This window comes from Piliocolobus tephrosceles, chromosome 3 (genome assembly GCF_002776525.5).
Source record: "Piliocolobus tephrosceles isolate RC106 chromosome 3, ASM277652v3, whole genome shotgun sequence".
Taxonomy (NCBI): domain Eukaryota; kingdom Metazoa; phylum Chordata; class Mammalia; order Primates; family Cercopithecidae; genus Piliocolobus; species Piliocolobus tephrosceles.
This window is the reverse complement of record NC_045436.1, coordinates 88,082,164-88,103,199: the sequence shown is the minus strand read 5'-3', so window position 1 is coordinate 88,103,199 and position 21,036 is coordinate 88,082,164. Positions and strand designations below refer to the sequence as shown.

Genomic DNA, 21,036 nt, shown 5'->3' with positions numbered 1-21,036 from the left:
ATAAAATATATCTATATAGTACATATAATATAAATATATCTATAATTTGTTACAAAGCACTTATCTATAAATTATCATTTGAAATAGCTCTTGAGAAAATTATAATTACTTAATGAGAGAGAATTCAAAATTACTTTAGAAAACAGACAAAAAGGCCTTCGATTTCTTCCTGTTCTGGAAGCTCAGCAATGGGAGGAAACCCATGGAGAGGAAAATGAGAACTCCTTGGTGGATAGATATTTCTTACTTAGATAGGAGAATGTTGCAGGCCACCAAAATGACTTGGCTGAAAAGATTCTCATGGTGATCCACACAAGCTTTCTGCAGAAGTAAGAGGATGAGGTCCGGGTATCATGAACTGTCCCCTTGGATCCACCAGCACCACAGGTAGCTCATTGGCATTAAAGGTGGAGGAACAATGCCTGGACACCAAGATGAGAATCTGATAAGAGAGAAAGGAAGAGGTTTCTCTGATGACAGCTGACCTTCTGCAGAGGACCGTGCTGGACTACTCTCAGCTGGGTACTCTAATGCAAGAAGCTACCAGTGATTTCATGGGCTTGATTTTTGTCCTAGTGACTCTACATCTCCAGAAATGTCAGCCTTCAATCTACCTAGAGCTAACTACTTAGATTTATTTGTTTAGGTTTTTTTTTTTTTTTTAACTATAAAATCTGTTTCACTCTGAAGTACAAGAATTGGTTAAATGGAATTAACTTTTAAAAGTCACTTCTCTTCAAACTGTTCCTGATCACTCATTATTAAGGCTGACATCTTTTAAGGGTGACTTGAGGTCGCTAAATGTTTATCTAAGTTTAAACATCTCAAGAATTTTACATTTTCTTTCAAATACTGTAGAAAGTTCCATAGCAAGGTGTTTCCCCTTTCTCACAGCTAACTTCTCATTGAGTGAAAACTTTTGCTCCAAAAAAAATTACCCAAAATCTAAGGATTGCTGACCATGCCATCATTTCCCAAAGAAATTTGCAGTAATGAGGTCCCTGGATTCAGGCTTTCAGCTGCCACAGTCTCATACAGCTTCTGTAGGAGAAGCCTGAACAAATCTAAAGCAGTTCACAGCCTCTTTGTGGCTATGATGACCAAATAGAGCTGCTTCTGGTTGCCAGTGTCCCAGGAGTCACAACAAACAAGTAGGACACTCCACACAATTCAACCTGGTTCCCAAACTGCTCCCAGTAAATGGGAAAGTGCATCACTTAAGCTGGTCAATGGCAAAGGAGAGGCACATCTAAGGTGGAGCTGTTCAATGCTCTCTTTTGCTCCTTCCTCCCTCCCTCTTTGCCTCCTTCCTGTCTTCCTTCCTCCTTCTCTCTCTGTGTTTGTCTTTCTCTCTCTTCCCCCTCCTCAACTTTATTAAGGGACAGACATACAATAAACTGCCCATATTTAAAGTATATAATTTGACGAGCTCTGACATATGTATACAGGTATAAACCCATCATCACAATCAAGGTAACAGACATTTCCATCACTCCAAATTGTTTCTTTGTGGCCTTTTGTAATCCATTCCTCCCCCTCCCTCTATCTGCAGACAACCACTGATCTGCTTTCTGCCACTATATATTTGTTTACATTTTCTAGAATTTTATATAAATGGAATCATGCAGTATCCACTGCTTTTTGTCTAGCTTCCTTCAGCCTACAGATTTTGAGATTCATCCATGTTATTCTGTGTATCAACACTCGATTCTTTTTATAGTAGTATCCTAGTATCTGGATATACCATAATTGGCTTAACTATTCACCTATTAATGAGACCCGTTCTACCAATAAAGCTACTATGAACATTTACATACGCACACACACACACACACACACACACACATTTGTGTGGAAATATGATTTTTTTCTCCTGGGCAAATACCTGGGAGTAGAATGTCTAGATTATATAGTAGGTAGATGTTTGACATTTTAAGAAATTGCCACATTGTTTGTTAGAACTGGTATTATTTCTTCCTTAAATGTTTGGTAAGATTTACAAGTAAAGTCATCCGGGCCTGGGGTTTTCTTTACTAGAAAAATTTTAACTACAAATGTAATATCTTTAAAAATATAAGATTATTTAATGTTGTCCCAAGGCTCATTAATACTGTTTTGCTTGGGTTTTTTCTTTTACTTTTTTATTTTGTTTTCCTTATTGGTTTTTCAGTCTTTTTTCTTTCTGTGCTTCATTTGAGATAGTTTCTATTGCTATGCCTTCAAAATCACTAACCTTTTCTTCTGCAGTGTCTAATCTCCTGTTCATCCCATCTGGTATATTTTTCATCTGAAGCATTAATTTTTCGTTTCTAGAAGTATGATTTTGGTCTTTTTAAATATCTTTCATACCTTTCCTTATCAGGCTCATGCTTTCCTATTTTTTCTTGAACATAAGAAGTATGTTTATAATGGCTCTTTTAACATCCTTATCTACTACATTTATGATTCATGTCATTTCTGTGTCTGTTTCTCTTGACTGATTCTTCTCCTCACTATATTATGTATTTTCCTACTTCTTTGCTTACCTGGTAATATTTAATTAGATACCAGTTGTGAATTTTGGGTTGTGGGGTAATACATTTCTTTTGTTATTATGTTTCTTTAATTATTCTTGAACATTCTTCTGATACAGATAAGTTACTTAGAAACAGGTTTGTTAGGCAGATCTAGAACAGCATTTAGTGTAGAGCTTGACTGCACTACTAAGGAAATGCCTTTCTGAGACCTATACTCAATGTTCTATGTGTTAAGAGGTCTTTCCACTTTGAATGGTGGGAAAATGAACTATGCCTGACTTTGAGTGAGCTCCAGGGATTGTTCACCTGCTTCTTCCCAATGATTCCTTCCCTGGGCACAGAACTTTCCTTACATACATGCACTGATCAGTAATTAGGTAAAGACTTGGAGTACCCTCTGCATATCTCCAGAGCATTTTCTCTGTGGCTGTCTCCTGTTTGTATTCAGCCCTGTGAATTCTAGCCACCTTGGTCTCCTCAAGCTACAGACTCTTTCTCTTCGTCGCAGGGAGGATTGCACTGCAGCCTGAAAACACTCACCAGGCAGCAAGCTGGGCCAATCATAGAGCCCACCTCATTTGTTTCCCCTCTCTTACAGATCACTGTCCTGTACTATCTATTTTTAAATAACATGATTGTTCCACATATTTTTGTCCTTTTGTTAAAGCTGTTTAAGGCAGAAGGGTAAACCCAGTCCTTGTTATTCCATCATAGCTCAATGCAAATAGCTGATTCAGGGGATTTAATGCCAGGTTCAGAAATCTAAATTATCATTTCTAAGGGTTAGTGTTGAATAGTTGCTACAAATTTCTCAGTCCAACCCAGAGCCACGTATGTGGACTAAGTGAATTCAGTGTTCCTTATATAAGCCCTATTTTCACTCCCATAAATTATGGTTCTTGTGTTTTACGTCATATTTTCAGATCCAAGCCCAATGATCTATTGCTATTTCCTCTTTAACTGTGTGTGTGTGTGTGTTTGGGAGGTGTTCCTGTAAACACACAGCATATATATTTTGTATCCAGCTATGTTCCTGGGTTTAGGATTAAAAGAAACTTATAAGTACACTTTGTTTAATGCCCATAAACAGGAAATAACTACTTGTGAATTCATTAATTAGAATCCTGTTTATGCAAGTATCGTAAAGGATAATCCTTTGTTTGCATGAGTGAGGTCCTACTGTCAGTAGGGAAAAAATATGGAGTGATGTTCTGGTAAAGAACCACCTGGGAGCTTCACTGTACAGCCAGCCAGTCTCTCTCAAGAGCCCTCTGCACTACCCATATCCTAAGATTACGTGTTACTCTCAAAGGCATTAGCTCCTAGCTGGACTAGAGCCTTGCATGAGAATCAGTGGCCCACTGACCTGCCCCCTTCCTTTGACTCTGTTCCTAGAGCCGCCTTGGCTGCCTGCCCAGACCCTTGACAGCTGCTCAAGTTTGAGCCCACCTTGTTTCTCATGCCTGACTGAACCCAAGGCCATTCGCCTTTCCTTGACTTTTGGTATAAACTTTCCAGGCTCCTGTCTGCCTGTCCACCTGGCCATTGCTTGGCTTGATGCCCAGCATATACTAAAAGCAAAAGGCAGGATATAGGAATCTACTTGTTTCCTCTGAACCACATAAAGTCAGCCAGCAGTCAAGAGAGATGAATATGGTACATATTTATAAAGTTAAATGAACCAGTGACACAGCTACAATATTAATGCAATTCAATGGAACATTTCTTAAGCCAAGCACTATGCAGAGGTCTATAAGACAAGTTGAATAAGATAATACATTAGCCTTGATGATGGGGCCTCACCCTCTAGTGTGGGAGACAGGCAAGAAAACAGATTGTAATATACCACTGAGGGGACTACATCTTCTGTGTGCCTTTCTAGTTTCTAATTCACTACATATATACACACATATATATATATATATATATATATATATATATATATATATATATATATCTGTTTGTACAACAGACTATATTACTACTTGATGACACTGACACCGTGCTCAGACTGATGTCCACCAACAGTTTATAGGTCTGTGTTTCTCACTAAATTGTAAATTCCCGAGGAACATGGGTCACATCTTATTCCTCTCTTGTCACTCCCAGTGACCAATATAAATTTTCCTTGAATTGAAATATATGTGATGCATATATAAGGATCTACGACAAAGTAATAAACTCGTCATACAAGCAACACATAAAAAACCAAAGCACACTTCTTGATAAATAGTAATGATCCTAACTTAAGGAAATGCAGATTGTTATAGTTCACAATGAAAGTGCTATAAAGGCTAACAAAGTAAATGCATTAAAGGTGTTCATTGTTCACCTTCTGGCAAGTTGCATCTTTAATATATGTGTGTGACCAGGTTACATCCCACATATAAGCAACTCTAGCACTGCCAGCACCACACATTTGGGAGACTGACAAGATGGTAACTAGAATTCATATTTTCAAACAAGAAAAATCCTAGATCCTGCCACTGTTACTATTTTCTGGTTCTTTGGCTACGACTTCAGCTACCATACCTGTATCCTTGCCTGGAGGAGAGAGGGTAACTCCAGATAGTTTTGTGCCTAGGCAGCGGTAGTAAGGCTTTAGCTAGCAGTCAAGAAGAGGCAGGAGTTGGGGGCGGAGAGAGTCAGGCCAACTCTGGTTAGGACTCTTCCAAGTGACAAAAAGCCAGACTCAAGCTGCTAGAGCAATAAATAAATAATAAATGGAAAATGTTCATGCTTCAGGCACAGCCAGACTCAGGGGGCTCAAAAAGTGTCATCAGAACCCTGTCTCTCCATCATGTGGTTCTACTCTCCTCCATGCTGGCTTCATTCTCAGCCTGCACTGGGCTCATTAAACAATTCTCCCTTTGGTAGAAGCTGAATGCATATTTTCCAAAAACTTATTAACATGGCATTTGATCATCAATAAAGGATAAATGAAATTGTTTAACCACTCTTTGCTTTAGTAGGCTGCAATGTCAATCTCATTGACAACTAAAAGAATTAAAACAGGATCTAACCAAGAGAGGGCTGGCACCTTCTATTTTGGCACTCCCTGAACTCAGTGGTGGTCAAGTCTTATAAATGCATACTATGTTATACAAAATGATGGATACACAGTTCTGTAAGTCTGTTTATGGATCTGAACCTTAACACGCAGTACTTTCACAGTTTATCTCTCCAAGTTCATGATACGTTTATAATCCAGTTTGTGTGTGTGTGTGTTTTGGAGTTTGTCTGTTTGTTTGTAGACAGGGTCTCACTGTGTCACCCAGGCTGGAGTGCTGTGGCACCATCATAGCTCACTGCAGCCTCAACCTCCTGGGCTCAAGTGATTTTCTGACCTCAGCCTCTCAAAGTGTTGGGCTTACGGGCCTTAGCCACTGTAACCAGGCTATAATCCAGTTTTTAATTACACTTTATATCCTCAGTTTTCCATTTGTCATGGTAAAATAATATCATTCAGTTCTTGCTCTTGTCTCTGCATTGGCCTGGTTTATCATGCATAATTTGCAAGGTCAGATTATGTTTATTCACGTATTTTTCCCCAGGAGAGTGCTTGGTCAGAAGTAGGTGAACAATACATACATTTTAAATGAATGGCCTGCATCTTCAACAGTCTGACTGTCAGCCCCTGCCGTTTGCTGACTTTGCCAGTTCCTGTATGCCTGCTTGCTGACATCCAACACATATGGATCATATGCAGTATGTGTGTGTGTGAGTGTGTGTGTAAATTAAGGTATAACTTACATATAGTAAAGTGCACCAATCTCAAGTGTACAGCTTGATGAATGTCTACCAAGTGAATAGACTTGTGTGACCATCAACAAGCTCAAACATTTCCTAGAAAGCTTCCTTATGGCCCCTTCCAGCCAAGACTAGTAGTCAGATAACAGTAGTCCGATAACTATTATTCCAACCTCTATCACTGTAGATGAGCCTGGTTTTGAACTTCAGATAATAAAATCATACAGCCTATCAGTTATCTTTGCGGCATAACAAACCACCCTGAAACTTAGTCACTTAAAACCACCACCATTTCATTTCCCCACACTTCCTTGGTTTAGCAATTTGGCTTGGGCTCAGCTAGCCAGTTCTTCTGTTTGTCTCACTTTGGGTCACTCACATGGCTGCAGCATCTGGCAACCCAATTTGGTGCTTTATGATCTGATGGGGCCCAAATAAATATCTTCCAATCAGCCTCAAACTGAAAACAACCCAAATGGTGTTTTTGTGGGCTGTCAATCGTGTTCTATGTCTTTAGCAGGGTGGCCTGGGCTTTATCACATGGCATCCATGTTCCAACAGAGTGAGAGCTGCAAGCCTCTAAGGCCTAGGCTGAGAAGTCACACAACGTCACTTCCTTCACATCGTATTGATCAAAGTAAATCACAAAACAACCTGCATTCAAGGGGCCAGTAAACAGACCTGGTCTCCTGAGAAGAGTAATTGCAAAATGTATGAAGACATTTTTAATTCACCACATACAACATGCACTATTTTGTGCTTTACTTCTTTCAGCCAACTTCCTGTCTGTAAGATTCATACACAAGATTGTGTGTATTCATAGTTCATTCTTTTGTATTGCTGTGTAGTATCCTATTATATGAAAACACCACAAACCATTTATCTGTTCTACTGGTGATGGACATTTGGGTTGTTTTCAGTCTGAGACTATTCTATATAAGGCTGCTGTGGATATTCCTGTTCATGTCTTTTGGTGGACACAGGCACTCATTTTTATTGGGTATGTACCCAGGAGTGAAATTATTGGATCATGAGGTATGTGTATGTTTAGTGTTAGTTGTACTGAAAAATATTTTTCCAAGTGGTTACTGCAAAGTGTTTTGGTCTAGAGATTTCACAGTGGCTTTGGAGACTATTTCAACACCGTTACCCATGTGTCTTCTTGGGTTCTCAAACAAAACTATGGATTGTTTTTCTTCTGTCAGGGACCCCGTTACTCCTTTAATGATCAAATGATTTCAACATAGCCATTTCTTAATTGATCATAATCACATTTCCTTGAGCATAAAAATATCAATCTTTTATCCAAGTTGTGCAGAAATATATGACAAATCTAGTCAGTGTAACTGACAAGGTATGCAGCAGCTGACTCAAACAGACATGATGAGAATCACACCAACACCAAGGTAGGAGAGGAGGGAAAAGGGAAGGAAATTACTATTTACTGGAGACCTCCTGTATGACAAGCACTGTGCTATGTACTCTGCCTATGTAATCTCATTTAATCACAACAATATTGTGAGGCCGGCTTAATGATTCCCATTTTGTAGATAAGTAAGTGAGACTCAAAGAGGCAATCTAAAATCACACTCACCGGCCAAGTGGCAAAGTCTAAATCTAAGTTTTCATATGTAATACCTAGCACTGTATCATATCATTGTGAAATAAATATCTTTGAGATGACCAAGGTTCATGAATTATAGCAGATCAGGCTGAAACTAATTGCTTGATTAGAATGTGAATATATTGAGGCTCAGAGAAAGCCAAAATGACAGGCACTACAAATTCCTCAGCAAGTACTCAAAACACAAACTAAAAATGTCTCATACTTTGGTTTGAATAACTTTTCAAAACAAATTTCCTTCACCTGTCTCAGGTCCCAGAGGGTGAATAGTATCTTCAACCTGCCCAGGACTGAGGAGCAGTGTGTGGTTGAAATAGCCCAGGGTTCTAGGAAAGCATATCTGAGTCCATATTCATGCATTCTATTTCCTCACAGTATTCTCCCAGTTCTAAATTCTGTCTTGCCCCTAGATTGTAGCCTTTCAAGCTCCTTGATGAAGCTCTCTGTGCCTTGTTAGAGTCCCTATTCCCACCTTCACCATTTATCCCTCACTCACTCTGACCCTGGGCATTGAATGAGTTTCTCTCTCTCCAGCGCACACTACACAGTGACCTCGTAAGCCCTACTGTCTTTGCTCAGTCCTTTCACCGGGCAAAATACAACCCATCCTAACATATATATGGGGCATGATTGCCAATTTTTTTGAAAACAGGATCTCATTCTATCTCTCAGGTTGGGGTGCAGTGATGTAATCTCAGCTCACTGCAACCCCCTCCTCCCAGGCTCAAGTGATCCTCCCACCTCAGCCTCCTGAATAGCTGGTACTACAGGCACATGCCACCACGCCCAGCTAATTGTTTTATTTTTCGTAGAGACAAGGTCTCACTATGTTACCCAGGGTGGTCTCAAACTCCTGGACTCAAGTGATCCACCTGTTTTGGCCTCCCAAGGTGCTGGGATTACAGGAGTGAGCCGCCGCACCCAGCCGATTGACAATTTAATAAGTATTTAGTCTGTGCTTCCTAAGGTTTTGCCACATTAGGAAAACACTTGGTCTGCCTTGTATGCTATCAAAACAATGTCCCTCTACACACAACTGTTAATTTCCCCATACTTCCACACATACACACGCATGTGTGTACACACACATTAACACATACACACTATACGATCCTCTCTTCATGGAAGATAACCAATGTTCTTGTCCTTTTCAGTCTGTTATTAGACAAGACATTTTTCTTCTGTCGAAGTTGAATAGGTTCCATAATTACCTAGGTCTTTCTTAAGAAAGAAAGAAAAAAACAAACCAAATAATCAATGCATGCTGCAATTGCCTCAGTCTGTGAGGTGCTTCTCAAGGCTGGGATTCAGTGTGCGACTTTGAAGGTTGCCCACTCCAGGCTAACCAAAAATGAATGTCCTTCTCCTGATAACTACCTAAAAGAACACAGGACCTGAAATGTTCTGAATTCTTAGAACTTTTACCCCTGGGTGGAACCTGGGAAGTGTCTGTGAAAAAGCAACACTATGTGGGGATTTATTTTTGGGGTCTGGATATGTGATGATTAAGAGGACAGGCTCCAGACATTTGAATCCTAAACCTGCCACTGGCCAACATTGGAGAGGTTACTTCACTTTCTAGAAGATAGAAATGGTATTAATCGATTTCATATTACTGCTGTGGGACTCAGAGAGAGAATTCATGGAAAGTGCTTCGCACAATGCCTAGCACATAATAAGGCCTCAATACATGTTAGCTATGATTATTTCTGCAACCTCAGTCAGCATCACCATTGCATCTTCAGCCCATCTCCCAATCTCCTTCCGCCTCCTAATCCTGAAATATTGCCCCAGATGGAAATAGTCACCATCTGTCTTCACTTTCTACACTCTCATTCTGATCTGGCTCAACCCAAACCTTCTCCACAAGATGAATCCCTGAACCCCTATTGGGCTGTTTTGCCATGTCCTGGGAACCTCTGTTCTAACCACACCCTCTTTGTCCATTTTCCTTAATATTGGCTTATCCCTGAGGATACCATTTCCCTCATAATCCTTCCTCATGGTGACCACTCATCTTACAATCCATTGTCTTGTGAGGTGAGCATGCTCCAGTCACAATCAGGCTTCTCCCCACATCTGCTTACCCCTGAAATCAAGGCCATCCATATATAGCACCTTTTTCCATTTTCATTGCTGCCATGTATCTTAGTTATTTCATAAATTATACTTGGTTCAAATTTTGTTCTTACGTATGTATTTAATAATTATATAGCATTAATGGGTTCCTGAAATTCTGTACCAGGCACTTTGGAAATAAAGGAAAATAAGACTTTATTTAGGTTATAGAGGAAATACCAAGTGAGCAAGAACAAGGCAGACACATAAAAGGAAGATAACCGTATAGTTAGCTTAATCAAGGGGATAAGTACTGGTATAGTGGAAGCTCAAACCCTATGGGTACCTCAATATCCATATGTCAATTCTTCCTCACATTTTCTCGATCATCTTAACTATTCTACTTGCGCTTCTTGTAAAGAGACTCTCAATTTAGATCAGGTGATCTATAATTTAGAACTGCACACTTACAAGATCTAAAACTCAAATTCCCTCTCTTTGTTGATAACCTCCAATCCCTATTAAACTTGCTCTCTGCTCTCATTTTCCTTCTATTCCTAAAATACTCCCATTCTCAGTATTCATTCACCCTTTTGAGACCTTTTCATAATCTCTATTTATTGCCATTAATTCTACTAGCCCAAGCTCTCTAGCGTTACTCATCTTAACAATTCCTAAACCTGGGTCTTCATCTATACTCAAGTTTCCTCCTCCTAAGGTACTAACCATTACTGCAGACACTAAAATTGTTTTAATCTTTAAAAGCTGAATAGCTCCACTAAAATTTATATATCCAATTTCATCCTTCCCCTTTTCCTACTCAACAGTTTTTTAATTCTGTAATTCTCAATCATATTCCCTACAGAGTCAAGTCTACATAATTTCCTTTCTTCAAATCCTCCTACCACCTTGCCTCAGGTCAAGAGATAGCTCTTTCAACTTCCCCAGTTTCTCCTCAAAATATCTTTAAATTTTTGTCCATTTCTCTTCTTTCCTTCCCAGCACAGAGAATGGGTCCCACTTTCCATACCTTATCCATCCCATTCCCCTTGAGCATCCCTATCAGCTGTCAGTCCACAGGACTGTTCCCTTTCTCCTTCTCCACTGAGTCTTCCCTCTCAGCCAATAAGCAAGCTCAACCCTCTCTTCCTATCCTAGAAGAGCACTCTCTTCATCACACTACTCCTTAATCTGTCATGCATTCTCTCTTCTTCTCTTCACTGCCAACTTCTTAAAAGAAATCTACTCCGCTGACTTCTACTTCCTGACCACCCACTCCTGCCTCGTGGCTTTGCAATCTGGCTTCCAGCCCTGTGGTCTAATAACAGTGCTTTAGCATGACCACGGAGGAGAATACAGGATACTAGACGGATCACTTGAAACCAAGGTTGAAATAGAACAGAGTTAGGCCTTGTCAGTGGAATTCTTACAAGAATTGCCCACCACCCAATTCTCACAGTGCTGTGTTGTTGATTTTAAAAGGAAAAAAAAAAAGTGTTCTTAATTATTTTTCTGAAAGAGGAAGAAACTCTGGGATGTAAATTACAAATCATATGGCTCTTTTTCCTCTTCCCTCCAATACTCTAACTTTAGAGCATAACGACAATATATGGTGATTTATATAACTATCTTGATTTATAATGAGTAATACAGTATTCTTTTACTGGCTGAAGTAGTTCCCAGGAATGGTGACATGGTTTGGCTCTGTGTCCCCACCCAAATCTCATCTTGTAACTCTCATTATTCCCATGTGTTGTGGGAGGGACTCAGTGGGAGATGATTGAATCATGGGGGTGGGTCTTTCCCATGCTGTTCTTGTGATAGTGAATGGGTCTCACGAGATCGGATGGTTTTAAAAACAGGAGTTTCTCTCCTCTCTCTTTGCCTGCTGCCATCCACGTAAGATGTGACTTGCTGCTTCTTGCCTTCCACCATGATTGTGAGGCCTCCTCAGCCATATGGAACTGTAAGTCCAATAAACCTCCTTCTTTTGTAAATTGCCCAGTCTCAGGTATGTCGTTATCAGCAGCATGAAAACAGACTAATACAAATGGTAATGAGTTAATTTAACAAATTCTTCCACTAAACCAGGAAAATAAATAATTAACATTTGGAAAAACACATCTAACGTGAAGATATGTTGATCATCTCTAGCTCTTGCAACCAAGGACCAAGATATACACCCTTCTAACTAAGAATAAAATTCAATATTAATTTTCTGTTTTAGTGAGTTTGGGGAGGTTTGTACATGTAGCTGGTTCCATCCAAGCCTTTACTGTGACTCACTTTCACTAGAATTCTGCTGACAATTACTTCTAATGCATTCTTGTCTTGCAAAGTGTATCATTACTCCTGCCTTGACATATCTATCTTAGTGTCATCATCAATTAACCCCATGCTTTCCAGTTTCACAGTATAGCATGCTTTATAATTATTATAATGACATTCAATCATAATATAAGGATCAACTGAACCTTCAGAACACTGAGTGTGTGGGCTGTTTGTCTGGTATCTCCATGTTTTAGACAACTAAGGACTTTTCTGTTTTTGCCTTCTGCTTTATGCCTCATGCTATGTAGGATGATATCTGAAAGCATCTACAGAGTGAGACTTTCTGTCGTTTTAAACAAATTTCAAGAGCATTGATGTATAATTATTTTAGAAAAAAGGTGAGAAGAAAGTATGATTTAGAGAGTGTTAATACTCATAATCCTTGGTTCATAGATTTTATATCTTAGAGTGCTCCTTTTATGGGTACTTTTTTTTCTTTTATTTATTTATTTATTTTTGAGATGGAATTTTGCTCTTGTTGCCCAGGTTGGAGTACAATGGCGCCACCTCAGCTCACTGCAACCTCTGCCTACCAGGTTCAAGTGAGTCTCCTGCCTCAGCCTCCCAAGTAGCTGGGATTACAGGCACGCGTCGCCATGCCCAGCTAATTTTAGAGACAGGGTTTCACCATGTTGGTCAGGCTGGTTTTGAACTACTGACCTCAGGTGATCCACCTGCCTCAGCTCCCCAAGGGGCTGGGATTACAGGCATGAGCCACAACCCAGCCTATGGGTACATTTTTAAGTAGAAGGAGCTCATTGGCAGGGTGCGGTGGCTCACGTCTATAATCCCAGCACTTTGGAAGTCCGAGATGGGCAGATCATGCGGTCAGGAGTTCAAGACTAGCCTGGCCAACATAGTGAAACCCAATCTCTACTAAAAATACTAAAAATACAAAAAAAAAAAAAAATCAGCTGAGTGTGGTGGCGGGTGCCTATAGTCCCAGCTACTTGAGAGGCTGAGGCAGGAGAATCACTTGAACCCAGGAGGTGGAGGTTGCAGTGAGCTGAGATTGCGCCACTGCACTCCAGCCTGGGTGACAGAGTGAGACTCCATTTAAAAAAAAAAAAAAAAGTAGAAGGAGCTCATTACAGTGACTATTCACCATCATATAATTAAGCAGGGAAATAGGGCTGAATGTTGTTTGCAAGTACCTAAAAAACACAAGAGAAAGACAGTCAAGTTACATGGAGGCTATCCCCTCCACTGTAAGATCATGGAAGTAGAAAAGTACAGATAGCCAGAACTGTCTCTTAATTTCAATAATCTAAGAATACACGGTTGAGAAATTCTGCTTACTTTTATGTCTCACCAAGAGTATATTCAGTTAAGAACCAGTTAACTATGGAACAATAATGCACTTTTCCATGTCTATTTTCTGGCAAGTAAAGTCAGAAGCCTAAGGTAAAACTCCTCTACACCATAATTAAAGCTGGAATACATCTTATCCTTTGTCCAACACAGCTTACTTATGCAATGTCATTCACATACCAAAAGGAATTCTAGTTACAATGAAATACAAGCCACAAGGACACTATAGAAATTTCCCACAATTATTTGTTCCAAAGTAAATACATTTCCTTTGATTTTGACAAAACCATAAAACACAGAAGTGTATTGTGAGCTTCTATTTAGCTGTATGTTTACCAATACCCTGCAGGTTTTACTCTTTGAAACACAACTAAATTACATCATGCTGTTTCATCTCTCTTCACTTGGCATGCATATATGTTATATCTAACAAACATCAGCAGGGCAAAACGATGAACTAATTCATGAATCAAGATTCTGTTTTATAGTTCACTTGTGAGGGATAATCATGACTTAGCTTAAATGATACTCCATGCTGTGATTAAAGTTTCAAACTATGAACGTGTTGACTGAGCCTGGGTCCCTGATATAACACACAGAAAACACAGAACATTCATATTATCTTTGCTGAAGGATCCTAAAGCTTTTAGCTGATATATGGCATATGAACAAAACCAGTATACAGAAGACTGCCATCCTGAATTTTATCACTGCTTGGCCATAACAACAATAACTCTTTTCGCTGAACTTTGTTTTCTCTTCCAATTAAAAAGGCTTCCAAATGTTCGAGTCTCTGTAACTCAAGCTTCCACAATCAGATAATTACTTCAAGGGAGCACTTTGTTTTCAATTTAGATGGACACCTTCTTTATCTCTCTTCATCTATTTTATGAGACAGTGGGTTACATGAGATTATAAAATAGTGCTAAAAGTTCACAAATCACGTAACTAAAGAAGTCTCACTATATAGTTTCTATTTGTGGTTACCCTTTAATTTATTTATTCATCCAGTAAATATTGAGCATCTGAAATACGCCAGGCACTAACATTTCAAGAAAAAATACAGAAGGACCTCGGAGTTCCATGCCCTCCTTTATCGTGGTTTGTTCACGTCCATTCTCATGAGCACATCTTAGCTTTATTACCACCTGGAATTGGGCCATTCTGAACTCATAAATGCAAACTACATCTTCCTATTTGTGCCTCTCTTCTTTTCCTTTACTCTTTATAAACCTATCCTTTCATAGCACTGACACCTTTAGTTCCTTATCACTTGGATGTCCCCAAACATACCAGGGTTCAGACACCAGCTCACCTAGAGCCCAAAGTTATTAATAGTTAATCACTCTATCAACACTCTAGCCAATATGCTTCTTTCTGCTCTCCTTTGTCATTTCACTGCCTTCACCATAACCATCCCTAGCTCAGGTCAACCAACCTGGACCCACAGAAGCTGTAGTGGAATGGCACAGCCCCAAAGTCCTGGCCCTTGGAGTCAGTCTGTGGTTTGTAGCTGCTTGTCACTTGCCAGCTATGTGACTTATATTAAGTGATTAACCTCCATAAGCCTCAGTTTCTTCAGCCAAATGATGGAGATAATGGCACCTGCATCACAGGCTTCTTACAAGGAATATAGAACAGCAACTGAAGCATATAGCATAGATCCTTGCATATAGCAGGCATGAATAAATAGCAATTAGCATTATTTCTCCTATGTCTTGTTCAGGACTACTTTCTGGAGAAAAATTGCATATTCATGTTGCTGGGCTCCATTATAAATTTATGAGCTCCAATCTCAGCTGGGCCCTCAAGGGTTTCTCATCTGCTCCATTTCCGTTCTCCATACAAGCTGTTCCAAACCTTTACTACTTTCCTCAAGGGTCCTACCAGCTCCCTGCTTCCCTCACTCTCAGCAGGTGGCCTAACTTCCCCCTTCCCTGAGATAACAGGTGTCTGTGAGCAAGTACAACTTCCACTTCAGTCCTGACTTCCCCAGTCAGCTCTATCTTCACACCTCTTCTTCCACTTCATGCTTCTCTCAGACAAGAGGTATCCCTGCTCATTTGATCATTACCTGAATGATTCAGGAAGTATTTATTGAGTGCTGACTGTGTATCAGGCCACAGCTGGGTGCAAGCCTACCTTCAAACAACTACACTGTAAAGGATGAGACAGATCAGTAAACAAAAAGGAACTAAACAGTGGGACTCATGCTCCAATTGATGTAAAAACAAGTACTAGCCAAGACTTAGAAGGTCGGCCAGGACAGCTTCCCATGGGAGACTGCATCTGAGCTAAAAGCTGAAGGAATAATAGCAGCCAGGTTGTGGGGAAGGGGAGGAAGCTTTAAGTTAAGGAAAGTGTGGTGTACAAAATTATAGAGACGTGGAAGAACCAGGTGGTGGCCCTGGATTTCATTACAGATGTGGGAAACAAGGAGCAGCACAGCAATTGGATGTAACAGCGAGGCTCAATGCTCCGTTCATGGCACCAAGGGTGAGTGGCATGGAGAAGCCAGACAGGCCCTCCTGCCCTGCTCCAATCCAAGGCATCTCATGTTATAGAGGATGATCAGGAAAACCCCTAATTGGGGCATAATGCCCTGTGCTGGACATTATGGCTTTCCTGCACATGACTCAGGTGGGACAATAGATTTTGCCCATAAGCTTTAAGAAAGATAGGCCAATGTCCCTGCCGCATTTTCTGTCTGCACTGAAGGAAATTGTAGTTAAAACCATTTTTGTTTAGAAATCCCATTTGCTTCCTTTTTTGCTATGTGTACCTCCATAAATAGATTTGAGAGGAACTTGTTCTATTGTATCCCAAATAAGGCAAAAGGAAGTTATAAATAACCTTCAAATTATGGGCTCACAGTTTCTTCTCTAAGGGTACAAAAAAGGTTGAAAACCTTCACCCTTTACTAGAAAGACAAACTGTAGTGACCCTGCTATGGGCCGTGGTGATTTCTGCCATTCACCTCCAGGTGCTGGGGCACCAGTACTTGCTCTGAAATCTGGGACCTTCCACACAGCTGCAGTTTCTCATCTCCAAGCAGAGGGTTCAACACCATGTGGATCATACCTGAATGCTGTTTAGATATTATTTCTGAAAGGCATACAAAATCATTTGACTTGTCTCTATCCTGTTACATACAGAATTTTGTCTCATTACACTGAAAAGAAGTGAAGTCACTCTCTTTTGGTGATGGTTTCATGGCTTTAACAATATCGATATTCCAGTGTCTCTGAAATTTGTACCTGCAAAGCATATCTGTCTCCTGAGTGCTGATAAATTATTATTATTATTATTATTATTATTATTATTATTATTACTACTACTACTATTGAGACGGAGTCTGGCTCTGTCACCCAGGCAAAAGTGCAGTGGCATGATCTCATCTTACTGCAACCTCTGCCTCCGGGTTCAAGCAATTCTCCCACCTCAGCCTCCCAAGTAGCCTGCGACCATGCCCAACTCATTTTTATTTTGTATTTTTAGTGGAGATGAGGTTTCACCATTTTAGTCAGGCTATTGAACTCCTGACCTCAAGTGATCTGTCTGCCTAAGCCTCCCAAAGTGCTAGGATTACAGGCGTGAGCCACCCAACCCCCTGCCTGATAAATTATTATTAGAGCCTCCTAACTGGTCTTCCTACTTTCACCCTAGCCCTATCAACACAGAGACCGAGGAACCTCTGCTACAATGTAAGTCAGGTCACTCCATTCTCTGCTGGATGCTCCTCAATGGCTCTTCTTTTCACTCAGTGTAAACACCAAAAATTTTACACTGGCTACAAGGGCCCCACATCATCAGGCTTGCAGTGAGTGGCTTCTAAAACAGTACCCAATGAGCCAGTCCTCAGGTGGTCATGACCCTGCATAATACCCTCCCCTACTGACTTGCTTCTAATTAGCACAACACAGCAGAAGTGATGGAATGTTACTTCTGAGATTAGATTTAAAAAGACGATGGCTTCCATTCTCTGTGACTTACCTCTGAGAGCAGCAAGCTGCTACTTTGTAAGCGGTGTATGGAATGGCCTGTGTGGCAGAGATCTGAGATCAGAAACAACCTGCAACCTGTGAATGGCCATGTGAGTGAGCTTGCAAGCAGATCCTTCCTGAGCTGAGCCTTGAAATAACTATAGTGCAGGCCAACATCTTTGAAGCTTCAGAAGAGAACCTGAGCCAGCAGTACTCAGCTACCCTGTTCCTGAGTACCTCTCTTCCTGAGACCCACAGAAACCATGAGACAATCAATGTATATTGTTTTAAGCTGCTAAATTCTGAGGTAATTTCATTTTGCAGCCACAGATAACTAACACAGTCCTCATTTACCTTCCTGCTGTAACTACTCTCTTCCTTTCTCACTCTTTTTTTTTCCTTTGAGATGGAGTCTCGTTCTGTTGCCCAGGCTGGAGTGCAGTGGCGCAGTCTCTGCTCACTACACCCTCCATTTCCCAGACTCAAGCGATTCTCATGCCTCAGCCTCCCAAGGAGCTGAAACTACAGGCATACAACACCATGCCCAGCTAATTTTTGCATTTTTTTGTAGAGATGGGGTTTTGCCATGTTGCGCCGGCTGATCTTGAACTCCTGAGTTCAAGCGATGTACCTGCCTTGGCCTCCCAAAGTGGCTGGACTACAAGGCATGAGTCACTACTCCCAGCTTCACCCCTTCCATCCACACTGGCATCCTTACTGTTCCTTAGGCATGCCAAGGACTTTCCCTTAGAGTCTTTGCACTATTTCCTCTACCCAGACAACCATTTCCGCATGGCTACCTTCCTCATCTCCTTCACCCTCTCAGTGAGGCCCCTTGGGATCACCATATTTAAAATTGCAAGCCTCCCCTCTAAGCTCTCTTTTTGCCTTCACTTTGCTCTACTTACTCTTCTAACCACAGTCTCCGTCAGCTTCATACATATGGCATTGTTTGTTGTTGTTGTTTTTTTCTTTTTTGAGATGGAATCTTGCTCTGTCGCCTAGACTGGAGTGCAGTGGCCCGACCTTGGCTCACTGCAACCTCTATCTCCCAGGTTCCAGCTATTCTCCTGCCTCAGCCTCTCAAGTACAGGTGTGTGCCACCACACCCAGCAAATTTTTGTGTTTTAAGTAGAGATGGGGTTTCACCATGTTGGCCCGGCTGGTCTCGAACTCCTGACCTCAAGTGATCCGCCTGCCTTGGCCTCCCAAAGTTCTGGCATTACAGGTGTGAGCCACCATACCCAGCCTTATTTATTTATTTATTTGTTTGTTTGTTTGTTTGGTTGTTTGTTTGTTTTGAGATGGAATCTCGCTCTGTTGCCCAGGCTGGAGTGCAGTGGCATGATCTCGGCTCACTGCAACCTCCGCCTCCCAGGTTCAAGCGATTCTCCTGCCTCAGCCTCCCGAGTATCTGAGATTACAGGTGCATGCCACCACACCTGGCTAATTTTTGTATTTTTAGTAGAGATGGGGTTTCACCATGTTGGCCAAGATGGTCTCGAACTCCTGACCTCGAGATCCGCCTGCATTGGCTTTGCAAAGTGCTGGGATTACAAGCGCGAGCCACCGCGCCTGGCCCTCATTTCCTTTTTTTCTTTTCTCTTTTTTTTTTAAAAAAAAAATAAAAGGCTGGGTAGGAGCCTAAAAAAACAATAGAGTGGGCCGGGCACGGTGGCTCATGCCTGTAATCCCAGCACTTCAGGAGGCCGAGACGGGTGGATCACGAGGTCAGGAGATCGAGACCATCCTGGCTAACACAGTGAAACCCTGTCTCTACTAAAAATACAAAAAATTTAGCGGGGCATAGTGGTGGATGCCTGTAGTCCCAGACACTTGGGAGGCTGAGGCAGGAGAATGGCGTGAACCCGGGAGGCGGAGCTTGCAGTGTGCTGAAGTCGCGCCATTGCACTTCAGCCTGGGCGACTGAGTGAGACTCTGTCTCCAAAAAATAAAAATAAAAATAAAAATAAAAATAAATAAATAAATAAATAAAATTATAATACAGTGGTTGGGGACCCAATCGAGTTTTGAGACTATGAATTTATAATACACACTAATTTTTCTCAAGCAGCATGTATAAAAGAGCACATTTTAAGACTTGTGACACTGAAGTAGGGTGAACATTTTCCAGGAGGATTCAATAGAAAGATAAGGAATAATAAGTTGAGGCAAGAAAGTGACAGAGGATCATGCTGTGCAGGCCAGATAGGGATGGACCACACAGTAGGAAGGGGGCAATTAAGAAAACAGAGGGCCAAGGAACAAGAGTTTCGAAGAGGTTGAGGAACAGATATACTAGGGACAAAGAACTAAGCTCACCCCAAACCCTTGATCCCACCCACTCAAATCTCCTCCAAGCCCTGTCATATCAGTCATCTCTCCTCTCCTGGGATCTTTAGTCTTCTCTATGGTGTTCCTTCCTGTCAGTCTACAAACAAGCTTAAGTCTCTAACATCCCACAAAAATATTACCCTTGAATAATACCCTTCAAACGTCCAGTTTCCTTTAGTATCAACTTTTTGAAAGAGACATCAATTTCTTCTACTTTTAACTTTTTGAAAGAGACATCAGTTGCTTCTACTTCCTCACTTTCCACTCAATTTCCAAATCAGTAGATTCATGCTTTATTCTTAACTCTACAAAAATTCCTCCAGCAAAAGTTGCTAAAAATTCAAATCCTAGATGTAAAATTATTTTTCAGTCCTCAAGCACTTGGACTTGTGCATTTCATGCTGTTGACAATCTTTTTCATTGAACTTTCTACTTCTTTACAGTTTAGCACTATGGTTGTTTTGAATTACCTAAAGAGGGTATATTCTGATCTTTTCCTTGCTAAGGCCTCTCAATATCTTAATCTGTGCCTTAAAGAAATCGTACCTAATATTCATCTCTGTGTACCCAGCATGAAAGCACTGCTCTGAACACAGAGCAGGCACTTGATGGTTGTTTGTGAGTGGATGTAAGAATGGATGGTTGGCTGGGAAAATTGGCTAGCCATAAGTAGAAAGCTGAAACTGGATCCTTTCCTTACTCCTTATACGAAGATTAATTCAAGATGGATTAGAGACTTAAATGTTAGACCTAATACCATAAAAACCCTAGAAGAAAATCTAGGTAGTACCATTCAGGACATAGGCATGGGCAAGGACTTCATGTCTAAAACACCAAAAGCAACGGCAGCAAAAGCCAAAATTGACAAATGGGATCTAATTAAACTAAAGAGCTTCTGCACAGCAAAAGAAACTACCATCAGAGTGAACAGGCAACCTACAGAATGGGAGAAAATTTTTGCAATCTACTCATCTGACAAAGGGCTAATTTCCAGAATCTACAAAGAACTCAAACAAATATACAAGAAAAAAACAAACAACCCCATCAAAAAGTGGGGAAAGGATATGAACAGACATTTCTCAAAAGAAGACATTCATACAGCCAACAGACACATGAAAAAATGCTCATC

The 21,036-nt window shown here is 40.7% G+C and overlaps 1 protein-coding gene across 1 annotated transcript in view; it reads right to left on the bottom strand.

The window, feature by feature from the left end:
* The window catches only part of LOC111547851, a 117,605-nt gene that overhangs the window by 34,030 nt on the left and 62,539 nt on the right, over positions 1–21,036 (bottom strand). The window contains exon 7 of the mRNA XM_026455013.1: positions 248–442. Coding sequence (XP_026310798.1) covers positions 299–442 — 144 coding nt within the window. The 3' untranslated portion in view covers positions 248–298. The remainder of the gene's footprint in view (positions 1–247; positions 443–21,036) is intronic.